Genomic DNA, 26,614 nt, shown 5'->3' on the forward strand with positions numbered 1-26,614 from the left:
ACACACACACACACACACACACACACACACACACACACACATTCACACCTAGGAGCAATTTACCAGAGCCAGTCCACTTACATGCTTTTGGGAGTAAACCAGAGAACCCAGAGGAAACCCAGAAACCCATGGCAAGAACATACGAATCTCCACACAGCCTGTAACTGAGTTCAGGACCGAACCGTGGACCCTGGAGCTGTGAAGTGGCAACACGAAGTGTACGCTGTGCCACCAGGGGTTAAAAATAAGTCAGTCAACATATTGGTACATCCCCTTTTCCGACCTGATAGATCCAGGGATTCGGAAGCTGCTACACTGGTATATAACTTCACAGTTGGAACATGTTCTCTTTCAAACATCTTTGAATGAATCTCCTAAAATTGCTAAATAACAATCCAGGATGAATCAGTTAAAAAAACGGAGTGTGAATATCTTGTCTACAGCCATAAACTCATTCATTTGCTGTGTGCATTGTGCTGTAATTGAGCACAGGAGATCAGGTCAGTGTGCATTACTCTCTACTGATCCGATTCATTCTCCACTGCAAGTTCATCAGCAAACAATGTGTACTTTAGCCACAATGACGTGTCAAATTCACGTCAATGTATCTTATTAAATGGACGACAGTGTATCTTATTAAATGGAAAGGTGAAATGGGCTTGACCAACACACACTTGACCCTGGGGAGGGATTTTACAATACTGTTGTGCACAGGATGGAGGCTGTGTATGTCCAACCCACAGCTGTACTCCAAACCTGTCTGGAAGTCATTTGACTTTTATTGTTAAATTTAACGCAATAGCAGACTTTCCTGTACATTTACAGTGTTTCTCTGGTGGTTTATTTTTGCATTACATTTCCAACTTACCCCATATGAATACATGGGTCTGGCTTCAAAATACAAATAAACAAATATCAGGAGACTGCTTCCTGCTTCATGTAGAGTAGCCTACTTTCATGGTTATTGTGAGCCAAAATTAGTTCACTAGATGAAATGATGAGGCAGAGAAAATCTCTAAGGCAATCAAGAACTGCTTTAACTTTATTTCTGGAACAGGAGCTTTTAAAGAACAATTACTGAAAACAGCCATATGAAATATACTGTGTCCCATCCAGTGAATATTCCTGCCTCACACCCAACGTTCCCGGGATTCACTACAATCCTCTTCAGGATAAAGCACTCAGTGAAGACGAATGAAAGAATGAACTGATATAAAACAAACTCTCACCTATTCTTCAAGCGATTCTATAAATAGTTTTATTTCTACTTAAAACCACAAATAAGAATATTAAAAAGTCATTTTTAATTAAATTACTGTGCTGCATTGTGGGATGCACTGCACCTCATACACTGATGTACACTGAGTAGTACGTCATCTGGGTATTTTTACTTACTGGAAATATTCATGTTGTTTACTGATTGCGTACTACACACTGCTTGGGAGGGGGTTTTGTAAGAGTGGTAGTATCATAGCATAGCCCTTACTAAAGCCTGTGCATACCAGTGTTCGCTAAGGCCTCTGGACGACAAAGTGCGAAAAAAGTCAGTTTTTGCAATAAATGAGTCATAATGGCATGGGTTTACATGTGGGAAAGACAGTGCTATGGATTACGACATACGACGCTATGACTGTTAGCTATAGTGGAAGTGGTTTTGGAGCTACAGAGGTGTGTGTGTGTGTGCATACATATATATATATATATATATATATACATACACACACACACACACACACACATATAAAGTTAAACGAGAAGTTTAATCCTTATATAAGCCTTTACACTGTGTTTAGAATTACAGCCTGATTACATGACCCTGAACAAATTGATTTTGCTGGTGGGAGTCGGGGAAACTGGATAAGCAAGGCACAGACAGGCCGGAGGACAAGATCAACTTCTTTATGACCTGTTTAGATGCTGCACCGCAATCGTCTTCTTCCCTTTCCCTGCACACTGTCTGCATCACGGCTCTCTCCATCTCACCTTCAGGCTCATTCAGTTTAATATGTTAACCAGCAGTTAACCAGCAGCAGGTTATTAGTCACAGGCTCCTTTATTTGATGTCGAGACCTATTGTTCAATGGTGTGAGAAAGACAACCATTAACCATCTATTCACTTATTTAGCTATGTAGATGATGCTCCACTGACCCAGAACATCCTGTTTATATTAACAACATAAACAATAGCTATGGATGTAGATACACAAATCCATAACGCAAGGAAAGGAAAAACTTCTGTTGGCCTCTCACAGAGAAAGAAAGTGAAGAATCCTTTAACTTGCTAGACAGAACCTTTTTCTGAGTGTTGATTTGAGTTTTCTAAAGACAGAAATGCCTGAACCAGTAAAGAAACTTTATACTGAAAATGAAGTTGCTTATACACACACATTACTAATGACCCCTGATCTACTGAGCACCACATTTATATCTATAAATATACCTGAATGTAGTAAATGTTTAAATATCCAACATCCAGTGAATTATACAGCATTATAACAGCACAAAGATGTCCATAATATGTTACACAATAATTTTTAAAGCATAACAATTTCCCCCACAAACATTCATGTCATTACCTTTGTACTCCCCCTAATAGAATTCATGTTTATTTGTCTCTGCAATTTGATGTCTTTATTAGAGATTATTAAGAGCAGGCTGTGTTAATTGTGTATTAGAATGCAACCTAGTCCATGTTCTCTTCCCCATTCTCTTATGGACACAGCTGCTCTGAAAGCCACATTCAAATTAACAAATTTCACTCATTTAAGCTAAGTCGCTAACATGGGGTTCAGTAGAGATAGACCGAGGCCACGGCCCAGACCAAACATTAGCAGAGATGCAAACAGGCTGGCAGTGAGAGACAGCATTAAGTCCTCATTAGAGAAACCAATAAGCACGTGGCCCAGAGCTTTCTCCAGAAATTAGGCTTTGAGATTGCATGATCAGGCGGATTACAGGCCAAAGCTGGGTTTCTCTAATGTTTAAAAAGAGGTAAGAGGAACGACGAAATATTTACACATGCACTGGGTATAATAATAAAACAATCATATAACAATAAAATTTAAAAAATAGGAACAAATCTCGATGATCTCAGTGACCGTGGCATGGGTGTTGGTTTGAGTATTTCAGAAAGTGCTGATCTCCTGGGATTTTCACACACACTAATCTCTAGCGTTTACACAGAATGGTGCAAAAAACAAAGATGAAGATTATAAAAACATCACTTGGTCTTTTTTCAATCTCCACCTGTCCTCCAGCAGACGTTGTACACTGAAAACCCTCACAAGCTGACTGGACTCAATTGATTGAGTAAACTCGTTCCCTCAAATTAATCGAGTAATGGGGTCTCCCAAAACTTGTATATTTCGGTTCATTTAACTTGGTGCTCATGTAGACTGTACTTAAATTGTTAAGTTCACTTAACTTGGTGTTCATATAGTGTAGTTTGTAGATTACTGACTGTGAATCGAACCCGGGCTACAGCAGTGAGAGCGTCACACGCTAGCCGCTAGTCCACCAGGGAACAGTGTACTGAAATAATTAAGATCACTTAACTTGTGTTCTGTCAGGTGTACTTAAATACAGGGAGTCCCAAAAGTCTCCATACAGAGACACTTTAGCAAAATGTAACTTTATTTACAAATCATCCTCTACATGATTGTCATTTCTTTGTAAACACACACGGAGTCACCTCTCCTGTTCATGATCATCTCCAGAACTTCATGACACCAGCACCAGCAACAGACAGATGAAGAGGAGCACCTTCTGCAGTTATCTATCTAAAATTCCTCGCATGGCCAATCACATCACAGAAAGACCATTTTAATGAATCATGATTCTGAGTTCATAACACTTGAAATCTTCAGTTTATGTATTTTGTAGGTAAATAAGTTAAACAAACTTTGATTTTTGATTTATAGGTACAAAACACACAGTTTTAAGGAATGTTTAGTAATGATTACTTGACTGTTTAAGTAAAGATGACTTTAGGGTTTTCAGTGTAAAGAGTGATGATCTGAGTTACTGTTACAGCTCTGTCTCTGTCCTGTCTGTTCTCCTCTGACTCTCTCTCATCAACACGGCTTTTCCGTCTGCAGAACTGATGCTCACTGGATGTTTTTTGTTTTTCGCACCACTCTGTGTAAACTCTAGAGACTTTTGTTTTGTGTGAAAATCCCAGCAGGAGATCAGCAGTTTCTGAAATACTCAAACCAACAACCATGCCACGGTCAGTCACTGAGATCACAGAAGCTCTTGACTTGGATCTGCATGATAGTATACATTGTGCTGCTGCATGATAGTCTGATTGGATAATTGGATAATCACATGACATGATAGTCTGATTGGATAATTGGATAATCACGTGATAGTCTGATTGGTTAATTGGATAATCACATGATAGTCTGATTGGTTAATTGGATAATCACATGATAGTCTGATTGGTTAATTGGATAATCACATGATAGTCTGATTGGTTAATTGGATAATCACGTGATAGTCTGATTGGATAATTGCATGAATGAAGGTGTCTATAATATGGTGCACCGACTCTTTATGCACTTTGATTGACATTGTTCTTGATGTTCTCTGTGTTTTGATAGAACAGTTTATTTTGAGATGTGTTTGTGGAGTTTTCTTTGTTGTAATGCCTTCTGGTAGCGATCTTTTGGAAACTTGATGTTAATGTTTCCCAGCACTGGCAAAGACAGTCTACCAGTTTGACCAGTTCTGCCTGTGTATTGGCGGCTGGTAGCTGTTAATCCCACCTTGTAGAGAATTTACTTCCATTTGGTACAATCCACCCATAGTGTACTTGCTTTAGGTTCAGGTCACGCTTTTAAATCCTGAACCAAGTTCTAAAATTGTCTCACAATTTGCCAAACATTTGAAATCCATAGTGTTGAAGAGAAAAAAAAATGAGACAGACAAAATTACAAAAGTTATTACCCACCTGCTATGTTCCTTTCATCCTTTCTGAACACTTAGTACTCAATCATATAGAATAAGAATGGAATAGACTCTTTATTGGCCATTTATTTGGGACATAAGAACTTGTCTCTTTACACACAGGTTGGTGCAGAGCTTTTTGGATGTCCATAGAGCAGTTCAGGGTTGAGCGACTTGCTCAAATGCTAAACTGTTGCATGGCAGCACAGTGGAACTGGTACGACTTCAGATGCAAGTAGGTACTTCTGACCACAAGTTTAACCACTGAGCATGACACATTTCTGCAAAATAAATCTCTCATCATTCTGCACAGTGTCTTGTTCTTCAGCTAAGTAAACAGACAAGCTGCTTAACTAAAGAACAGGACATTCTGTTTGTTTTAAATGTGAACAAATACTTGACAGAATAGTGAAAATTATAATTACTTTATATTTATTCAAAAGTCAAGACCAAGACATGGCAATCCCAAGGGATCAGTTCAACTGTCTGATTTTCTTCAGGTTCTGGAAACATTTACTTGTGGGCTCTCTTTTCACTGTTCCATAAATCTGTCTCCATCCCTCTCCCTGATGAGCACTCAAATGCACTTCAGAACATCTGGCTGCCTCTGAAGGAACCATATCCAGAGGAGAAAGAGTGTGCCGCTTTGAGTTCTGGCTTTTCCATGTTGGAATGAACTTCATGTCTGCTCAGTGTAAAAGCAATGACATCTACTCCAGCATAAACACTTCTCTTCACATGACGCTGAGAATGATGTTCTTTGTATTGTATGTTACCTGTGTAATGTGCTCCACTTTCTGCTTGCTGAAATTTTGTTAAGCTTCTTTAGCTATTTGTGCTGATTAGGAGTTCTGTCTGATGACACCACATTATAACTTGGATTAACTGCAACTCTCTTCTTTCTTCTCTTATATAACTGAATAAGAAGATGAATAGGCACCAGTAAGGTATAAGAATAACAAAACACAAGCTCAAAATAATGTGGAAATCTAATATGAGTGTATGTGAAGGTAAAATCCACATTTACCCTTCTGTACTTGTATTGCCTGCCAACTTTGTTATACATTTCTCATAAAGGCCAAATGCTAGGCCACATGCTACCATCATCTAAAGACACACATTACAGTTAAATTTAACAAATGAAGCTAATTGTTTGATCAGTTTCTGTATGAGTCATATTAACTAAGCGCTGACAAAGTTTGTCTCAGAATGATGCTAATATTTACTGCTATGCTCCAATGAAACAATGCGACACCAAATAATCTTTATTAGCAATAGACTAGCTGTCATTTTTTTTGCTTCAAGGAAAAGGAGATAGTTATCCTCCATGAGTCACTGTCTGGTGATTATGATTAATTTCTAAGGTTTGCTTGTCAGGTCAATTGGAGCGCATTTAGTTTGCTATGAGTTTAAAAGGCCCACAGTGTGACATTTGCATGCTGTTGCAAGGTATTTATGGTTTGTTTTTTTTTAGGCTTGTTAATGGTGATATCTTCCACATACCACATGTCAGGATGTACGTGCTTCATCTCATGCTCAGAAATTTTTTTTTTAAAGGACTGCCAATGGGATTAATTAATTATTTGAGCTTGTCACAATGCTGAATCAAAACTGAAGATTAAAAAAAAGCCACAACATTGATGAATCATGGCCATTAAAGAAAGCAAAACCTTCCCACTAACTTTGTTTTTCAAGCTACAGGGTAAAAACAACATGTACCATTTCAATACATCCTCTAACACAGCAACAGGGAAACAACCAAGGGGACACGGAGAACTCTGAAAGAGCTGAAGAGATCCACAGATCAGGTGGTAGAAGCTGTTCACAGGACACTACCACCCTGAAAACACCCTCCCCAATGTGAAGCATGGTGTTGGTAGCATCATACTGTAGGGATGCTGTTCATCAGCAGGGAAATTGGTCAGGGATGAAGGCGAGATGGATGAAGTCAAATACAAGACAACCTTGTTCCATCCTGTGAGAGTTGTGAGACTGGGTGCGGAGCTTCACCTTCCAACAGGACAGTGACCCTAAGCATTAAAATTATAGTGACTTTGCCTAAGCAACACTAAACCTGCTAAGTAGCACCTAGTGACATGGTTTCATACATTAAAAAAAAACTTTGCAAAGCTGCACCAAGAAAAACTGACATTTTCCTCTCACATCCTACTCTCAAGTTTGTTTCTGTTGTTTCTGTCTGCATTACGGATTTGGACACCACTCTGTTTATCTAATGATGAATGATAACAGGAAAAATAAACGGTGGTGATGAAAAAATAATTAAATATTAATGTTACACATTGACATGGTTCATGAAATGTCAATGTCCATCACGCACTACAGAAACTTATTATGCTACTTCACTAAATAAACTGTGGCGTGTTTATTGAGCAGTTTTAAGGCATCTCTCTGTGGTGAGGGTTTCATCATAATGTGGTTCTCACACACTAACAATTATACGCAGAAAGGAAATAAACTGTACACAAGAAGCGACAGACATCCATTTTACACTACAGACACTATGAGTGAGAGCAAATGAGAAGTGAACACCTTAGAGAAATGAGCAGCTTTGCAATTAAAAACAACTAAACATTGTGAAGCCTGACAGTGTTGTAGAAGCAAATTGGCCATGAGCAGACTGATCTACATGATCCTCTGAGGCTGAGAAGACTGAAGTACATGCTAATAGTGTCAAGAGCCTCTCCACTGACAGGTTAACCTTATTAATGTGTTTTGCATTTTATTGACCATCTGAAAGCCAAGCCTGGTGCTGCATTCATGTGTTGGTTGTGTATGTATAATTTGAGAGGTGTAAGAATTCTTTGATTTATGTCTATCAGGGGATCAGGACTAGAAATTCTTTTGTGTTTCATGTAGGTTTATAAATGTTTGGATACTCATTGAGGAGGCCTGGTCTCTCTGCTCATCACTGGTCACTCAGAGGCGCTCTGCCTACAAACGCTGAGGTGAAAAGGAGCTAGATGGGAGAAGGTGGGTAGGGTAAATGGGTCACGGTGTCAGAGAGGTTTACATTTTTCCTGGAATGGAGCACTGATGGAAGGGAACTTGACTTGTCTGGCAGAAATACTGAAAAAATATCATTCTGGATTATCTGGAAGATATAGTGACAAAGACTCAGAGTGCTAAAGGACAAAGAAAAACATAGTTTAATGTAACATTAAAAATTTATTCATGAATATTCTGGAATAAAAATATTAAACTAACAAAGGAGCTGAAATTCTTAGTGCCAGAACTTTCCAGGATGGTTATATGTAAAGATAAGAAACAGCAAGAGTCCACAATGCAGGATATTTCATTAGTAGTGGAATTAGCACTGAAATCCCCAAAAAACATGTCAGTTGAAATAATTAAGGATAGTACCATGGGGGCTCAAATGGTGGAAATGTGAAAGGGCAATTGAGAAAATAGCCTTTTAGTGTTACTGCAGTTTGATAAAGTTATCTGGTTTAAATATTACTCCTAACCTATAAAGCATTAAACGGTCTCGCTCCGCAGTATTTAAGCGATATGTTAGTACCTTACGTTCCGCCGCGCCTACTTCGCTCTAAGGATGCAGGCTGTCTATCAGTACCACGCATTGCCAAAACCACGGCAGGGGGCAGAGCTTTCTCTTACCAAGCCCCAAAATTATGGAATAGCCTCCCAGTTAATGTACGTGAAGCAGACACGGTCTCAGTGTTTAAGTCGAGGTTGAAGACTTATTTATTTAACCTAGCATTTAGCGACTAGTGTTTTAGACAAAGGAGTAGATCTGGGGGACTCGTAGATGTTGAGTTTTATCTCCACACGGTGACTGTGAGTGTACCTAACCACTTTCCTTCTCCTTCTGCCGAGCATCACTCCTGAGCTGCCGGTGATCCAGACCTCCCCCCCTTCACTCTGGACCTGTCCACCGGCAATGCTTCATACTGCCACGAAAACGCTTCAGCTATTTTCCATGGACTACACCAACACACATTGTGCTCACACACACGCACACTACAGTGTAAACCCATATGAGGATGGGTTCTCTGTTGAGCCTGGTTCCTCTCAAGGTTTCTTCCTATCACCATCTCAGGGAGTTTTTCCTTGCCACCGTCGCCCTGCTTGCTCATCAGAGACGTCACACACACACACTTCACTTTACTTTTGTTTGTGTAAAGCTGCTTTGAGACAATGACCTTTGTAAAAAAGCGCTATACAAATAAAAATGAATTGAATTGAATTGAATTGAATTAGATCACACGTCGATACACACCACCATCGATTAAATGCTTTATAGTATAAAGCCTATTAAAGCGCATAAAAATGCAGGTAAAGTATAAAAGGTTGCACAGGGACTTTCATATACAATACTGTAAGAAAAATTCCTCAAAAGACACAGATACACAGATGCACAGATCACTGGGAAGAGAGTCTTCGGTTCAAGTGTCATAAAAATTACAAAGCAAACAATTTACTAGCAGTAGATAAAATCTGATTTCTTGCATTTTGTCAGATGTAGTAAACAGTGCAGAAACAAACAGATAGAAGGACAGAATGAATGAAAGTCATAATAAAGGCAGCATGGTTTGACTGGTGGATAAAATTAATGGAATTCTAATGAACCAGTCACATGTGGAAAGCTTGATAGAAGCTGAATAGCATGAGGGAAAGAGTGGAAGAAGGAGTGCAGTTTATTTTATCAGGATCTTGAATAAACTGTAATCCAGTCGTTACTCCTTCTTCCACTCTCTACCTCCACTACCTCCACTACCTCCCACACACTGGTCACCTCACTGACAGCTCGAAGACACTCAGGGACAAACTCTTCACACGTTTCTGTCACTTTTGTGCATGTTGCAATATTTCTAAGGGTATTTTTACAACCTTACTGCTGCTAAGGACTAAGTCCTTTCTCTGTGCAATATATTGATATATTGATCATATTTATTACACACTACACATACTGCTATATCTGATTTAATTGTATTTTTTTAAATTTTTTTTTTAAATACTACATTGTACTACTGCTTCATCTGCTTTTTATACTCTCTTATGTCTATAGAGGATTGTTCAGACACTACAACTGCACACAGCTACTATTTATTTTATTACCTTTTGCACTTTTGTTCACATACTGTGACTGAACATATTCCAGTGTTTACAGTCAGGATCTGCACTTTACTTACTAGCATATTAGTCATACATACCATACATACATACTAATATATTCTACGTATTTTGTATATATATCATATTTGCAAATAATCTCTTTCCCCCTCTTTATATTCTGATGTATATATATATTTTATATTGCACAGCTGTAGAGTTCTTGAGCCTCACAACAAGCATTTCGATGTACAATTGTCACTGACATTTTGTGCACATGATAAATAAACTTGAAACTTCATAGCTAATGGACAGGAAGTAAAGAAGTTAATTGGCGTACGCCAATTCCCATGCATTCAGGAGACATGACTTAAACCGCAGTTATATTTTTTAATACAAGGTTAAGAAGCGGTGAGGAGAGACAGAAAGACAAGGCATGGGGGAGTGGTGGCTACACTGCCTAAAGAGCAAGTACACACTTGATGTTTGTTAGTACGCAAATGAATAAAGCTTTATGCTAATAATGGACAACGGCACCAGAGATAGAGACGCATCACAGAGTAGTTTCACAACAGAGAGATCATTTAAAGAAAACTCTCCCCCAGAATCTCACGATAATAATAAGCAGCTAGATGAGTAAACAGTTGGCTCAGTGCCTTATCACCTTATCAGTTTGAGCCTCTGGCTGAGGGAACACATGCTGCTCCTGGAGATATAGATATTGAAGAGAAACACAGAGTCAGCAAATGGTACACACCATGAGTTGTCCTTAGCTTAGCTGTTTACATAGTAATAAAATAATTAAAAGAAATAAATAAAAGAATTGGCCCACGTCTCTGGTGATAACGTTAGGAGTTATAGCGTCCCTAACCTTAATAATGGGGAAAGCTTAGTTATTACAGAACAAAGAAAAACTGAAATGTTAGCTGAGCTATTTGCTAGAGATTTGGCAGAAGAAACTAAGGCTAGAAAATCAAAACATTCTTAAGAAGTTCTTCAAAGACTTCATTAAATATAGTTTTTACATCAAAATCTCTATCAGAGTAAAACAAACTTTTAATCTCTTTTAATCTCTTTTAATCTCGGAGTAAAACAAACTTCCTCAAGTAGACAATATTTTTGCTTTGATATGATTAAATATTTGTCAGAAAGGTCACTACAAAGTAGTCGTTGTAGCTGTATTTGACATGTTTTGCAAAGAAGCGCTCTTAATTAAACTGGATTCTATGGGAATTGGTGGGAAAATACACCATATGGCCAAAAGTATGTGCACCCCTGAGTATCACACCCATGTGTGTTCCCTCCCCAAACTGATACCACAAAATCTGAAGCACACAGTTGTGTAGAACGTCTCTGTGTGCTGTAGCTTTACAGTTTCCCTTCACTGGAACTAAGAGGCTGAAACCTGTTCCAGCATGACAATGCCCCTGTGCACAAAGCGAGCTCCATGAAGACATGGTGTGTGAAGGTTGGAGTGGAAGAACTCGAGTGTCCTGCACAGAGCCCTGACCTCAACCCCACTGAACACCTTTGGGATGAACTGGAACTGGAGACTCCTTACCCAACATCAGCACCTGATCTCACTAATGCTCTTGTAGCTGAATAAACACAAATCCCCACAGCCACGCTCCAACATCTAGTGGAAAGCTTCCCAGAAGAGTTGAGCTCATTATAACAGCAAAGGGGTGAATAAATCTGGAATGAGACGTTCAACAAACACATATGGGTGTGATGGTCAGGGGTGCACATACTTCTGGCTGTATAGTGTATAGGGACATCATATGCAAAAAAAAAAAAAAAAAAATGCAGTCACCATTACAAGCAGTTACAACCTCCTGGAAATGTGATGGTTTTATATTCGGTGTATCATCACTGTAAAGTTGGTCTTACGTTACTAACTAAATCAGTAACATCTCCACTCGGTTCTCACTACAGCTGCAGTGGTCTACGCTAGCCGGATGGGTTTCAGGCTACAGTCGTGGATCACTGAGTTCTGAATGGAACGATCCAGTCACACAACAAGCGCAACAATTAACCTAAATGAAATTCAGACACAATCAGTTCTCCAGCAGCAGTTACAGTACTGAATATTCATGTGTAATGCTGCATGCTACTGAATACTAATTCCCATGTTTCCTCAACACTGAGCTAATCATGCTCATTATTTTTGGACCGCTTCTCTCATAGACATTGGATTGGATTGGCCTAAAATGCCTTTCATGGACCGAAGATGGTTCTTACAAAAATATTTCCTTTTTTCAGATAATATCATAGTAATTTCAACTTTATCTTTTGCCAACAATAAGCTTGTGTAATTACATCCTAAAAGATATTACTGAAAGAGATGCGAGAAGAAAAAATGTTTCTGTGATTATCCTGCACTCTGTAATCAGCGATTAAAATATTAACAGTTAGATTATTGCGTGAGGAAACAAGGTCACTGTAGTGCGCACGCATTTCTGATGTACGGATATTATCCTCTCCATAATCCCCCTTTCCCTCTCAAAATCTTTACAATATATCTAACATTAGAAATGGTTCTGTACCTCATACACACACTGTCTGCACTTTCACTCTGCCTCTGTTTGTGGACGCTGATTAGATTTAACGCTAATTATTTGCTATAAAACAAGATCTTGATGGCTGTGGAGTATTTTTAAACTAGCACAATATTTCCTCCACTGAAAATGTTCACAGTGTGAGCATGGAGCAGCGTGATTCCTGCCCCAGTGGGCCTCTATTAGTGCTTGTTGCAGTTCCCATTTTGACCACTAGGCACAATAATATTAACTCTATTAAGCTAAATGATTGCTTTATCATTTATTGTGCACCTTCTAAAAAGATGAGTAAATCAATAAAACATTGATTTATATGTGTCAAAGTTTTTTAAATCAGATTTTTAAAAATGTATGACTTTCAAAAGAGATCATTATTAATATTTCAACAGAGTTTAAAAATAAATGGAGCTGTGAATGAGGACTTTATGAAGATTAACACTTGATGAATAGTTGATAAACGTGTACGTGTATGTTGGTGGTGGTGAAAATCTCCAACAGCGGATTTAATATGTTCTGCAATCCTGTTCAACTTTATAGCTTTCCAGCTGTAGTTAATCCACATTTAGAGATACAAAGCTGGTCATTTAGCAAATAGTTTTCACTTGTTATTTAAGATGTTCAATTTACAAACACATTCGGCTGAAAGGCGCTCAACACAGATGAAAACGCTCGCTCTGTCACACCGTTAAGCCACAGCTGCACAGATTTCATAGTCCTGCCTCTTTGTAAATAAATGCAACACATCTCAACTTGCAACTCGCATCAGCACTTGGAGAACTGAAGTGTCATTACTGACTGCTCTCCAGCAGTGGATGTAATTTAGCAATTTTAGAAAAGAAAGAAAACACTTCTCATTTTAAAGTTTTGTGGGGGAAAAAAATGCCATAATTGACCATTGTATAATCCTATTCACAATATGATTAAAAAAAAAGACTACATTTCAAATGCTTGTACTGAGCCAGTATATGAAAGCAGCCAGAGAACATCCTTGAGGACAGTTTACCTGAAGAAAGTAGTGAAGTTAAAAGGAAAAAAGTTACGCTGTTGTATGCACAGGACAACGACAGAAATCTGCACACCCCAAATCAAAAGTGGTTTCAGGTACTGTGTGTTCATCTCAGAAAAATGAAATGGACCAATATTACGTCACAGGACGTATGTTAATATTAATATTTTTCATAGCTGTTAGGAGTGCAGTTCTGGGATGAAACTAGATGATATGATATTTAGTACTTGACCGAGCTTTTAACCCATTACACCCCAAAACGTGATCTCTGCTCCTCCAACTCTGGTCTTTTAACTGTCCCTCAGACTCGTTTGCGTACTATGGGTGATACGGCCTTCTCATCTTACGCTCCAAGACTGTGGAACTCCCTTCCATCTGATCTTAGAGAAGCCCAATCTCTTAGTACATTTAAATCTTCTCTTACAACTTATTTTTTTTAGGATTGCTTTGATTTGATTACTTTTTGTCGTGTTATTAAATTATTGTTATTACTATTATTGTTATTGTTATATATTCTCATTTAAAGTGCTTTGAGAGGCCTTTTAAAAGGCGCTATATAAAATAAAGTTTATTATTATTATATATAATATTATTATTATTATTAATATTTAAGTCTTACCATCAGGTTGATGTAAACAAAACCAAAGCTTCCCATTCGCACATACTATAACTTTGTTACAACAGTCTCTCCATCTGTCAATGAAGAGTCAGCGAGCTCTTGGATCGTTTCTCTCTGGAAAACCATCAATTAGAGAGTACAGATGGGCCTGCGTTATACAACTGCTGTGGAACATGACAAACCCAAACCGAGCCAGATGGAGATCTCGACTCAACACTGCCATCTAATGAAGAACCTGATGAGAGTCAGCAGGTGTGGAATAAACCGCACTCGATCTGCTAAACACTGTGAAATAATCAGGGGAGGTGAAAGAACACTGTTATTCTTACGGAAGAATTATATGAAAGCACAATATAACCAAAATAAATGAATTTTTCCACATGCAGTGTTGCAACCTGGAACTAAAATGGACTTATTTAGGATTTTATGTCATGAATCTACACAAAAAAAAACCATATTATTGAAATTAACAAAGTTAAAAGCTTTTAAGACTTTAAGAGATTGTATAAGTATTTACCCCAATTGCTATGAAATCCCTGAATAAGTTATTTTGGAAAGACTTATATGAGAGTTTATTGCTCTGTTTCACCTCCTAGTGGAAGAACAGAGCTCTTTTTTTGAATACATGGATTATAAATTCATTTGTTTTGGCCGAGTGTCTGACACCACCGCTACAGAATCATAAATCTAATATTTCTTGCCATAACTGTCTTCAACTTTACTTTTAGATTAATATGTTTGTTCTTTTTATTTTTATTATTTTTCTTAGTTGCTTAATGCTTCCCATATTTGAATAGTTGTGTTGTGGGAATATTCCCATGCCCTGAAATGCAAATGAATTATGTTTGTTAAAGTCACTTACACTACTGTGGATTGCTCACTTGGCTCACAAGCTCCATCCAAGCAATTTAATTCTGAATATATTCTGCTAGAAAGCAGATTTCTCTGTGAACTGGCTCAGAAGGCCGGGTTTGTGCGAGTTGGGGCATAACAAAATTGTTTTAAATGACAGATCCTGAAAGACATGTTTTATGGATAAAATACGAGTAAACGCTTCTGTAACACTCTTGTGTAAGTTCTTTTTGGACACTACATAGAAAACTGGCTGCTGTGCATCTTTCACAAAAAAACTCCTGCTGTTTAAAACGGATTCCTTCAGTCTGTGCCAAATCTCACTGCGCCTCAGCTGAAGAAGAGTTCAGTGTCCTAGTGGAGCCAGGTCGATCAGCAGACGAAAGCCTTTACAGGTAATTGAGAACATGATTCAGGTTTGTTTGGCACTAAACTGTGCTTTAGCGAGTGCACTCTTCCGTCCTTCAAGCATGTCAGCCAGGTATTACTCAAAATTTTGTCCTCGTCAAAAATAATCAGCTGTGATACTGATGGCTTTAGCTCAAAGACAGATAACTGGTTTACACAATTTTGGGGGAGAAGAGTCATTATAAATAGTAAAGCTATGAATTCAGCTCCCAGTAGAGAGGAGATCGCAAGCACTTAATAAATTCATTTCATTTTCTTAACGTTGTGTGTACATGCACACTTTACAGCTGTGTGTGTGTGTGTGTGGACGTGTGATGCTCTGTGATGGACCGACATTCCTTCCACGATCCCGGGATAGGCTCGGGATCCAACACGACCCTGAGCAGGATGAAACTGACTGTAGACTTGATGTTGATATAAAATTTCATTCTTAGATTTCTAATATTCCACAAAACTGTGTTTATTATTTAAACATTTCTGTCTAATTCTATGTAATAAAAGAAATCTGGTCTTGCTGAGCATCTTCTTCCTCTGGCCCTTAAACCAAATGATCTAAACCATCGTGCTTTTGAGGGCTGTACAACAGAAGCAGGGAAAAAACAAAAAAACAAAAAACCACACACACACACACACACACACACACACACACACACACACACACACACACACACACACACACACACACACACACACACACTGAGCTCTGAGCACTTCCTGACACACTCACACCTTTCACCACATATGTAACTGTTAGCTTTTAAAATAAGAAAAGGAACTGCTTGCCAGTGCTACAAAAAAATAAAAATAAATAAACACTTCCTTATTGTCCAGGCACAAAAAAAAGAGCTTTCTGACATCATAATATCTTCAACCCATTTATTTTGGAAACATGGCCTGTGAAACAGCACAAGTGTAACACTCAACCATTGTCTAACTGACTTTTCACAGAAGAGATAAAAAAAAACAAAAAATTGGTCTCTCCCAGATGTACAAAAAAAAAAAAAAAAAAAAAAAAAAAAAATTACATGGTGTATAAATATCGTGGGCAGCTTAAGTCATGTGACCTCAGCTCCCTGACATTTACTGTACAAAGTCAAACAGAGAGCAAACCAGAAGCTTGTACTGAAGTGAAGTGTACGCTTGTGCAAAGTCATGACCTGCCTTTCAAATAGCAAAAGAAATCAAAGACCTTATGGCAACATTTCAGCAAAATTAGTAAATAAAAAAAACCTACTACAGGTTCATACTTACGCCACAATAAGAGCCGTGGCGATCAGGTTTCCAGGGCTCTGTCCATTTCACTGACCATTACCATACTGCTGCGTTCGTTTATTAAAAAAAAGAAAAAAAGAAAACACCAGGGGAAGAAATACATTTTTCAGTGGGTATGAATGTGACCAAAGCTTTTTTTCAGTGACGGAGAACATGCTGAGCACGGCAGAAAAACAGCACTTAGTTTCGCGTCCTATAGTGACACAGTGACACAAAAGCTGTGTGTTGCGTTGAAGGCGACAGAAATGCGATTTGATTACACACAATTATTCACTATACATGCCTCTGGTCCACTTTTAGTCTTTGTAGAGCCGTTTTATTTTGTTTCGTTAGTCTAAACAAGGAAAAAAGCCACATAAATCGATCTGAAATGACAGAACTAAAGATATCGCTGCTCTGCTATTGGACAGAGAGTTCTTAGAGTAAACATGACTTAAAGAAAGAAAGAAAGAAAAAAGAGAGAGAGAACAACTGCTGGACACATCTGGCAGATGTTAAAGAGGGAATGTGCTAAATGATGAGGAGGTTCTTGGCTTAGCCGGATCGTGGCTTGGGCTACGCAATTTGTTTCAAAGCGGCCATTGAGTACGAGGAAAAGTGTGTGTTGGTGCGTCGTTTGTCCTGTAAATAAAGTTCAGAATACGGAGATGAGGGCAAAAACTCCGTAGAGCAGAGCGCAGGGGTAAGCCACGAGCAGCTGCTGGCCGTCCATCGCCAGAGCAGAGATGAAGATCTTCGAGGCAGAAAAACTGCACCAGCCGATGATGGCGGCTGTTAAAATGATTCCCAGCAAGCCTCTGAAATTGACACGAGGACGACTGATTAGTCACTCTGAAAAGTTCCTCCACAGCAGCTCTCTCTCTTCATATTAACATTTTACACAGGACACAAATACATCGCTTTAAGCACACACCCCTGATTAAATTGATTAAATTGATTAAACTGGAACCTCATTGGCAAATAAATCAGAAAAAACAAAACAAAAAACAAAAAAGAAGTGTATAATCAAACTGCTAAATCTCTGTATCCGTGGTCCACTCTCAGAGTCTAAATAAACGCTTTATTAAAGACGAGAGTTTACTGGAAGCTGCGATTTGTCTTACAGCTGATACTAAAAAGTAGCTACGTTTACATGCAGCCTAATAATCCGTTAATAATCCGACTGAGAGCTCAATCGGAATAAACAAACATTCATGTAAACAGCTCAACGAGAATAGAGAATAAACGAACGAAGTTTGAACGAACGAAGGAAGTGTGTAATCATTTTAATTATTTGTTAAACAGAAGAATAACAGTCAAGTAAATGTGAAAGAAAAAGTGAAAGTAATCAGACATTTGTCTGTAAATGTGTCTGATCACTTTCACTATCGGAGTCAGAGTGTGTGTTCTGAGTGTGTGTTTGAGTCACGATGTGCGATAAAACAGTCGCGTAAGAAAACACTCACACACTCCTCGTCTTTACGGTAACGTTGAGACTAAACCTCGCTCCATCCATATTGATAACTCTGGATCGGATTACGTGTAACGTGAGTATAAATGAAGATTGTTTACGGAGCGTCCAGTTTAAGATCCTTATAAACAGTTCATTAGGAATCTGCAATCGGAATGAATTCATACGGAATCTCTGCACGTAAACGCAGCCAGTGTTCGTATTAACTTCCTAGTTAGATCCATTGTTTCACTTAAAGTTTTACAGAAATGTTATTACGATTTGTTCAAAAACCTCTGACTGTCAGCGTATTTCCAGGATGTCGTGTAAATTACCGATATGATGACCGCGATATTTCAAGAAATTACTACGATACACGATACGCATCATGAGATATATAAGTTTCCTAACAAACTGCCTGCAAGCAGAAGCGTTCCATTGAAAAATAAATCTTTCAAAAATTTGTGGGTTGATACTTTATATGTAACGTCTACAAAAATAAATTAAATATTGGAAAAATATTCTGTAAAAACTAACAAGATTTAAAGATTCAAAACCTTTTAAAACATATTTAAAAACCTGCTTCCGGAGTTTTTAATGATATAAAAAGTTATACCAACAATATCTCAGCAATGTGTATCATGATATAATTTATCACAATATCGATATTATAATCATTGCAGACCATCGATCAGCTCCTCCATGGCGAGATTTATGTGATGCGAAAGTGACACACACACACACACACACACACACACACACACACACACTCGATCAGGATAAACCAGGCTTGTTTCTGAGCTGTTCGTGATGTTCGCTAGAGAATCGTTACGAGACGCCGTATCAAAGGTTACTCACTGTAAGGAGAAGAGCACGCCGAAGCTGGAGAGGAGAATCATGGGTAGCAGACAGTACCCCAGGACGCTGGCTACGCAGCCGAACGACACGCCCGTCATGCTCATGAGGTTCAGGAGGCAGTACATGCCCAGGCAGCCGATGGCGCTAATCCCGTACACGTAGCCGAACTGGATCTTACCTGTCTATACACATAAGTACACAGACGCCATTTTAACACCTGGCACAAAGCGAAAACATTTACGGTGCTGCTACTGGGCTGATACTTCTTTGCAAATGAGATGCTTTAAAATAAAAATAATAAGCTTTGTGACTCAAATCGCTCATCTGGACCACACTGTGAAATGTAATCAGCTCGCTGTCTCGCCTCCAGAGCTGAGCCAACACTTACGAGCAGCAGCGTAGCCCCGAAGGCCAGGCAGAACACCATGGGACCGGCCAGATCCGTTTCGTTCATTATGCTGCCATCTGCTGCCTTCATGGGGTGCAGCACCGTTAGTGTCTTCTGCCAGATGTGGTCAAAGTTGATTCCTAACTCTGCAAGGAGAAAATGATGCAACCCGAACATGAGCTAGTTTGAATTCATATCAGTAAATCGAACCACTGAAAATGTTTCAATATTCTTATACTATGATCCTGATGGCCTCGAGATCCAGCCTTTTAAACATATAGACTATATGGCCAAAAGTTTGTGGACACCTGAACATCACACCCATATGTGCTTGCTGAACGTCTCATTTCCTGTTAAAATGAGCTCCATTCTTCTGGGAAGCTTTCCACTAGATGTTGGAGCGTGGCTGTGGGGATTTGTGTTCATTCAGCTACAGGAGTATTAGTGAGATCAGGCTCTGATGTTGGGTAAGGAGTCTCCAGTTCCAGTTTATCCCAAAGGTGTTCGGTGGGGTTGAGGTCAGGGCTCTGTGCAGGACACTCGAGTTCTTCCACTCCAACCTTCACACACCATGTCTTCAAATTGTGTGCTTCTAACACGGTGGTATCAGTTTGGGGAAGAAGCACATATGGGTGTGATGTTCCACAAACATTTGGCCATATAGCGTATAAAAGAGTTTAATATTAATCTGGCCTCAATGCAGTCAGAATGCAGCAGCTTTTAAAAAGCACTTCAACCAGCGTTTTTTTGTTGTTGTTATGGTTACAGTCGATGCTCCAGACGGTCCTTTTCCAGATAAAAATCCTACTATCCTCCTATCGCTTCTAATTATCATTACCATTACAGTTATGTGTAAAAGTGTTAGATTTTTACACTCTGCCCTTTTAGTGTATTTTCTGACTGTTGAACTGTGGAGTTCCTATGCGAAATGAAGAATAGGTTGCCAGGTCTGGTAATATTCAGCATTGGCCCAGTTAAAATTTTTTTTAAAAAAGTCAGATGTTTAGCAAAATCCTCAAAATGCACAGGGAACGATTTTCCATGACTTTTCACAAGCGAACGATTTCTAATGAACGGATAATAACTAATTTTAACTTCTAAATCCTTAGTTTTTAATATCCAACAATATATTAGTAACACGACTCATCTATTGCTGTAACATAATCCCAGGACGCAGTGTGTGTGTGTGTGTGTGTGTGTGTGTGTTCCCCGAGGCAGGAAAGGTCAAAGTTCAAGGCCATCTGGTTAATGATTTACGAGCTTGGCGTATCGGTGAGGGGAGTCCGTGTTGAAAGAGTATCGGACACGACTTCCGATAAAATGAAGCTTACTTTGACCAAATCCGCATCGTCAGGATATGATCTCGAAAGCTCCTGACGCTGACACACGGAATGAACGTCTTTTTCCAGATTAGGAATATTTTTATGATCTGTCTAATCGTTCAGGGGGGTTTCATTATTCATAACGATATTCATCAGTAGTTCGTGGATTTTAAAGAGCAGATTTATATTATAGATGGTCAGAAACTTGGCTTCTATGTAATAGGTGTGAATGCCGTGCTCAAGGTGTCCGATTCTGACCAGCTTCTCTGAAATATAATTATCTCTCCATCTTCTGTACTGCTTATCCTACACAGGGTTGTGGGGTCCTATCCCAGGGAGACTCGGGGCACAAGGCAGGGGGACACACTGGACAGGGTCCCAACCCATCGCAGGGCGCGCACACACACACACACACACACACACTACGGACAATATAGAGATGCCAATCAGCCTACAATGCATGTCTTTCAACTGGAGGAGGAAACCGGAGTACCTGGAGGAAACCCCTGAAGCTGAGGGAGAACATGCAAACTCCATGCACACACACACACACACACACACACACACAGGGTGGAGGCGGGATTCAAACCCCTAACCCCGGAGGTACGAGGCACATGTGCTAACCACTAAACCACCAAGACCCCCATTACCAGAACTCCTTCTCAGGTGTTTGTGATATATGTGTGTGTGTGTGTGTGTGTGTATGTGTGTGTGTGTGTGTGTGTGTGTGTGTTTTCGGTGCCACTAGTGTATTATTTCTTATATAGACTGCTTGTGAAACTATTTATGGCTGTTAGTTTCCTGAACTGAAAAGAGCAGCAACGGTCACAAAAAGTAGATCTTGGCCAAAAATAGCTCTTTGTCAGCTTCCCCTTTATCCTTTCCACAGTAAAAAATATGTATGTGTGTGTGTGTGTGTGTGTGTGTGTGTGTGTGTTACCCTCCAGCAGTGGCGGCTCATCCTCGAAGCTGCTGCTGTACACGGACTGTGAGGAGGCCGGTGTGAACGCAGGCGTGGGCTGATAGATCTGTCCCGTGTAAGGCTGCTGCGGCTGCATCATCGGCGGCGCGCTGTAGCCCATCGGCTGGGAATAATCGTACTGACCGTACGCCCTGCGTGCACAACACATCATCAGGGGACATCATCAGAGATTTAACAGTAACGGAAACACGGACACACTCTGCTTTCCAGCACTGATCTTAAACGCACAATGACTGACCTCTCCTCCTTGTTTCCCTTTAATGCCAGGAATCGTGCGACTTAGACAAACACTTCCACATTATACATTATATATTATACGTTAGACATATTCACCACAGCTCCTGTATTTCCGGTTCATTCGCTACACTCGTAATTGCGTTTTATTTATTTATTTTTTTACAGTCAGTATCTGTAAGAGCTCCCGAACAGAAACGAACCCTCGAGCGAACTCTAGCCCACACACTTCACGGCAAAGCAGCTGGTGCTCTTGTCTTCATCTGAAACTGGATACGGCTTATGATATTAGTTTTTAGACACGTACATTAAATTATAATGTGATTTTTCTCTGAGCATTTATCACATCAGTCTGTCTTTTTCTTTGTACCACGATAACCTACATGCTATAAAGGTAAACATTTCTAACACATGCTAGTCACGGTATCAGTATATAAAAGTATGGTTAGTATTTACATATGTATTTTTTAGAAGAAACAAAAACAAACAAACAAACAAACAAACAAACAATCCCCTCCCAATCACACTTGTTTCCTTGTAAATAATTTTACTTAGTTTGATATGATTTTATCTTTTACCTATTTGTTTCTGTTTTCAATATATTACACACACACACACACACACACGTATGTTATAAATACTGTTTTAAACAACAATACATTTGTTTTTTAATTATTATAAATTTATTTTAGACGTACTTGTTGTAAGGATCTTCTGCATTGCCATAGCTGTAACTGCCTTGGCTCTGGTCGTCTACGCTGTAAGGAGACTGGTAGAAGTCTGTGTTGAAGCTCTCAAACCCGGACATGACGAGCAGCCTAGTTAAAGGGAAAACACACACACACACACACACACACACACACACACACACACACACACACACACACACACACGCAATACGGATTCAGGCATCTTGGTGTACGATGTACAGTACTCAGAGTTTACCGGGGTTGCTATATCTTACAACGGAATCAGTTCTGTACATCAAACACACACTTACACTTTACCTTTATTTGCCACTGCCTACATTTTCCCAACAGTGATTCGAGTTTAACTCAGATTTTTTGCTTTAAACGAAGAAATTGGTACAACCTTGTACCAAGAATAGCCCGATTTGGTGTAAAAACGGTCAACCTGGCAACCCTGTAGTTTACAGTGCAAAGACCAAATCTAGAACAATTTTTCACCTGTCCAGATGTTACTTCACTGTCAGGAGTCAGAAAACTGGGCAAATAGCACAGGAGAAGATATTAACAGTCAGACAATCAACATTATATCAGTCCAAAAGTTTGCGTCCCCCTTTCTGAATGTGCCAAATAGCATATATTTTCTAACAACATGTTACTGTGACCTCGATTCACGTTCCACAGCCAGATTTGGATCGTCGCGGTTGGACTTGACTCTATTTCTGGATATCTTAAATTGAGGGAGAAATATTTTTCAAATACATCAAAGATTAACAAAATAAAATAATAGTTGTAACTTATGTGGTACTAAATGTTTTAGAAATATGGGGATTTTTTCCTGTCGAGAGTCTTGTACACTCCACATATCCTGAGTACAGAGAGAGACATACACAGACGATATAATCACTGTTCTGAGATATCGTGGACATCTTCATATTCTTTTAATTTTTTTTTAAATAATTACAAACTCATTGGAAGCAGCTGATGTGATGTAGATAATCTTTAAAATCATATCTGATTGGTCAGAGGCTGTGTATTATTGGATTATATTGGAGGTGTTTATTAAACGATTATGGAAGGAGTCTCCAGTGTCAGGGCTTTGTAAGAGTCACAGTGTTCAAGACAGAAGAGTTTACGAGAGAGAGGGAGTGGGAGAGAGAGGAGAGAGAGAGAGAGATGGAGGAAGATAGAGGGACAGAGAGGGAGAGGGAGAGGTCGAGAAAGAGAGGTCGAGAAAGAAAAGGAGAGAGAGGGGGAGAGAGAGAGGGAGAGAGAAAGAAAGAGAGAGAGGGAGAGGGAGAGAAAGAGAGGTTGAGAAAGAAAGGGAGAGACAGGAAGAGAGGGGGAGAGAGAAAGAAAGACAGAGAGGGTGAGGAAGAGAAAGAGAGAGAGGGAGAGAGAGAGGGAGAGAGAAAGAACGAGAGAGAGACAGAGGGATAGAGACAGGGAGAGTGAAAGAGTGAGAGAGTGAGAGAGAGAGGGAGAATGTTTATAGCTGCTATAACGTAAGTGAGAACAGAAACTAACTTGTCTATGTGGTATAAGTGGAATAAAACACTGCAGATCGTGCTGTTATACGAGAAAAACACACTTTGAGGCAGAAACAGTCCGCTGCACGTTGTGCCACATCACACCACCCCGTCGTGTATAAGTTTCGTGCAACCGAACAGTGTCATATGCTATTCCTGACATATTTATAAATAAAAAAGTTAGCTATTAAAAGTTGAACAATTATTATACATTTGTTTAATAATAATAATAATAATAATAATAATAATAATAAACACATTTATTATGATTTATAACCATTTCTGAATGCAGAACTACTCTATTGCTGGTGTTTTGTTAGTAAACCTTGTGCGGTATCGTGATATTTAATGTGTACCGTAGAAAAGACTTCAAGAATCGTAATATGATACTTTTATCAAATCACGCAGCCCGAATTTAAATATTCATAATAAGCATTTAGCCCATTAGCTCAGAATTTCCCCTGTGAAGTGTGGCCTGTTTAATGCAGGATATTACTGGACAGGGAGCTGCAATTATTAAGTCAGAGCTGCAGTTATTACCTCAGAGCTGTAGTTATTACATGACAGACGCAGTTATTACCGCAGAGATGTAGTTATTAGGTCAGAGCTGTAGTTATTAGGTCAGAGATGTAGTTATTACGTCAGAGATGTAGTTATTACGTCAGAGCTGCAGCTATTACGTCAGACATCTTATGTGATGATTATAGAAAACAACTCGCTAATGTCACAGTGTATAAACCAACTACTCACTAATAAATCTGTTAGCTAACCTAATTCAGTTAATGCAACATCAGGAAGACAACAACAAACCAGACATTCAGGAAAATGTCAGGACTATAATTTAAAAAACAATATTTATCCCCGCAATAAAACTTACTTTTAAGAGAAAAGCTAACATTGCTGAGTGTCTGGCTAAGTTACTGTTACTGCTTCACAATCACAACATCAGCGAGTTCCGAGAGGAATTTTATAAACCTTATTACAAAAATATAACATATAAATATACACGTAAACATCATTTAAATGTTTACCTTTAGCAGTTGGTGTACACAGTCCTGAAGAACACAGCCAGCTCTGCTAGCTACCTACGTGTCAAGACAGAAATTATTCACTTCCGGGTCATGCGGCTGTTTAAGGAACTGAAGGCGGAACAAAATGGCGGTTTTAAGGGGACGTGCGCCCTCTGTGTGTGTGAGCGCTTTACAACAACAGCTAAATTAATGAGGTGAAATTCAGATCCTGGGGGTTTAACACACGTTTTCCCTTTTCTAAGACAACAAATTCAGACCATAATATAATAATAAAGTAATAAAGTTATCAGTGAGTGTGTAAATAAATCATTTGAATCATCCAAGGTCCTTTGATGCAACAAAAATAAATGTAGAGAAGTAAACAAACAAAATTTCTGCTGAGCTCAGTATCACTCTGAGACACTGTCTTCATCAGAGAAAGAACACCTTTATGAAATCAATGATTTTTTATGATAAATTATGATAATAATAATAATAATAATAATAATAATATATATATACACTACTTAAATTGAGCTATAACTGTAGTAAGTAGATGGCTACCAGGTCAGTTTATTTAATAATTCGTGGACATTACGGGTGTAACACAATCCACATATTCAATTCAAATCAATTTATTTATATCGCACTTTTAACAATGGACATCATGACAATGCAGCTTTACAGAAATCCGGATATAGATTTAAATTTGTCCCTAATGAGCAAGCCATAGGTGACGATGGCAAGGAAACACTCCCTGAGATGACATGAGGAGGAAACCTTGAGAGGAACTGTTTTCGGATTTTTAAACCCGGAATAGGGTGGCATAAACTGGAATTTTTCCATTGTAAATTAAATACGAGCCCTTAAATATGAGCCTATACCCACAAAACACTGGAAAGATGTAGAAATGTCAGCGGTGTCAGCATGGTGTGTGAATTCTGGCTCCACGATTTCTGCTACATCACTCAAAAGACTATTTTTTAATCCTGCTGGCACAGTTATTATTTTTGTCTGTACCTGACTGTAATATTTCCTAACAAATTTCCCAAAATATAAACAAACTAGTAGTACAATTTCAAACACTGTGACCCTGACCAGGCAGTTACTAAGGATGAATGAATGGATGCTGTATTTTATGTATGTTAATGAACATGGTTGTCATGGTTTTGCCAAAATCAGTGCTTGACTACATTACCCATCAGCCCCATGACCTTGTCACATGTCTCACTGAGCACTCACACCTGTTCTGTATTATCAGCACCCTTACTTAAGTCCTGGTCTCTGTGTGTTTCATTTTCAAGCTTTTGTCGTTGTCATGTGTTGTCATGTGTTCCACAGCCTTGATCATAGTCTGCCTGATTTTGCTTTATATCCAGTGTTAATGTTTGCGGTTCTTGTTTCATGGTTTTGGTTGTTTGTG

At 39.0% G+C, this 26,614-nt stretch overlaps 1 protein-coding gene across 1 annotated transcript; it reads right to left on the reverse strand.

Moving 5' to 3' along the window:
- Positions 1–16,343: 16,343 nt before the first annotated feature.
- yipf5 (Yip1 domain family, member 5) lies at positions 16,344–25,344 on the reverse strand. Its single transcript, XM_034311496.2, has 6 exons — positions 25,213–25,344; positions 22,665–22,784; positions 21,691–21,863; positions 19,429–19,574; positions 19,041–19,222; positions 16,344–17,550 (listed from the first exon to the last, which is right to left on the reverse strand). Exons 2-6 carry the CDS (start codon positions 22,772–22,774, stop codon positions 17,388–17,390), a joined length of 774 nt encoding a protein of 257 aa, XP_034167387.1. The 5' UTR covers positions 22,775–22,784; positions 25,213–25,344; the 3' UTR covers positions 16,344–17,387.
- Positions 25,345–26,614: the final 1,270 nt, after the last annotated feature.

Source organism: Pangasianodon hypophthalmus, chromosome 15 (genome assembly GCF_027358585.1).
Source record: "Pangasianodon hypophthalmus isolate fPanHyp1 chromosome 15, fPanHyp1.pri, whole genome shotgun sequence".
Classification (NCBI taxonomy): domain Eukaryota; kingdom Metazoa; phylum Chordata; class Actinopteri; order Siluriformes; family Pangasiidae; genus Pangasianodon; species Pangasianodon hypophthalmus.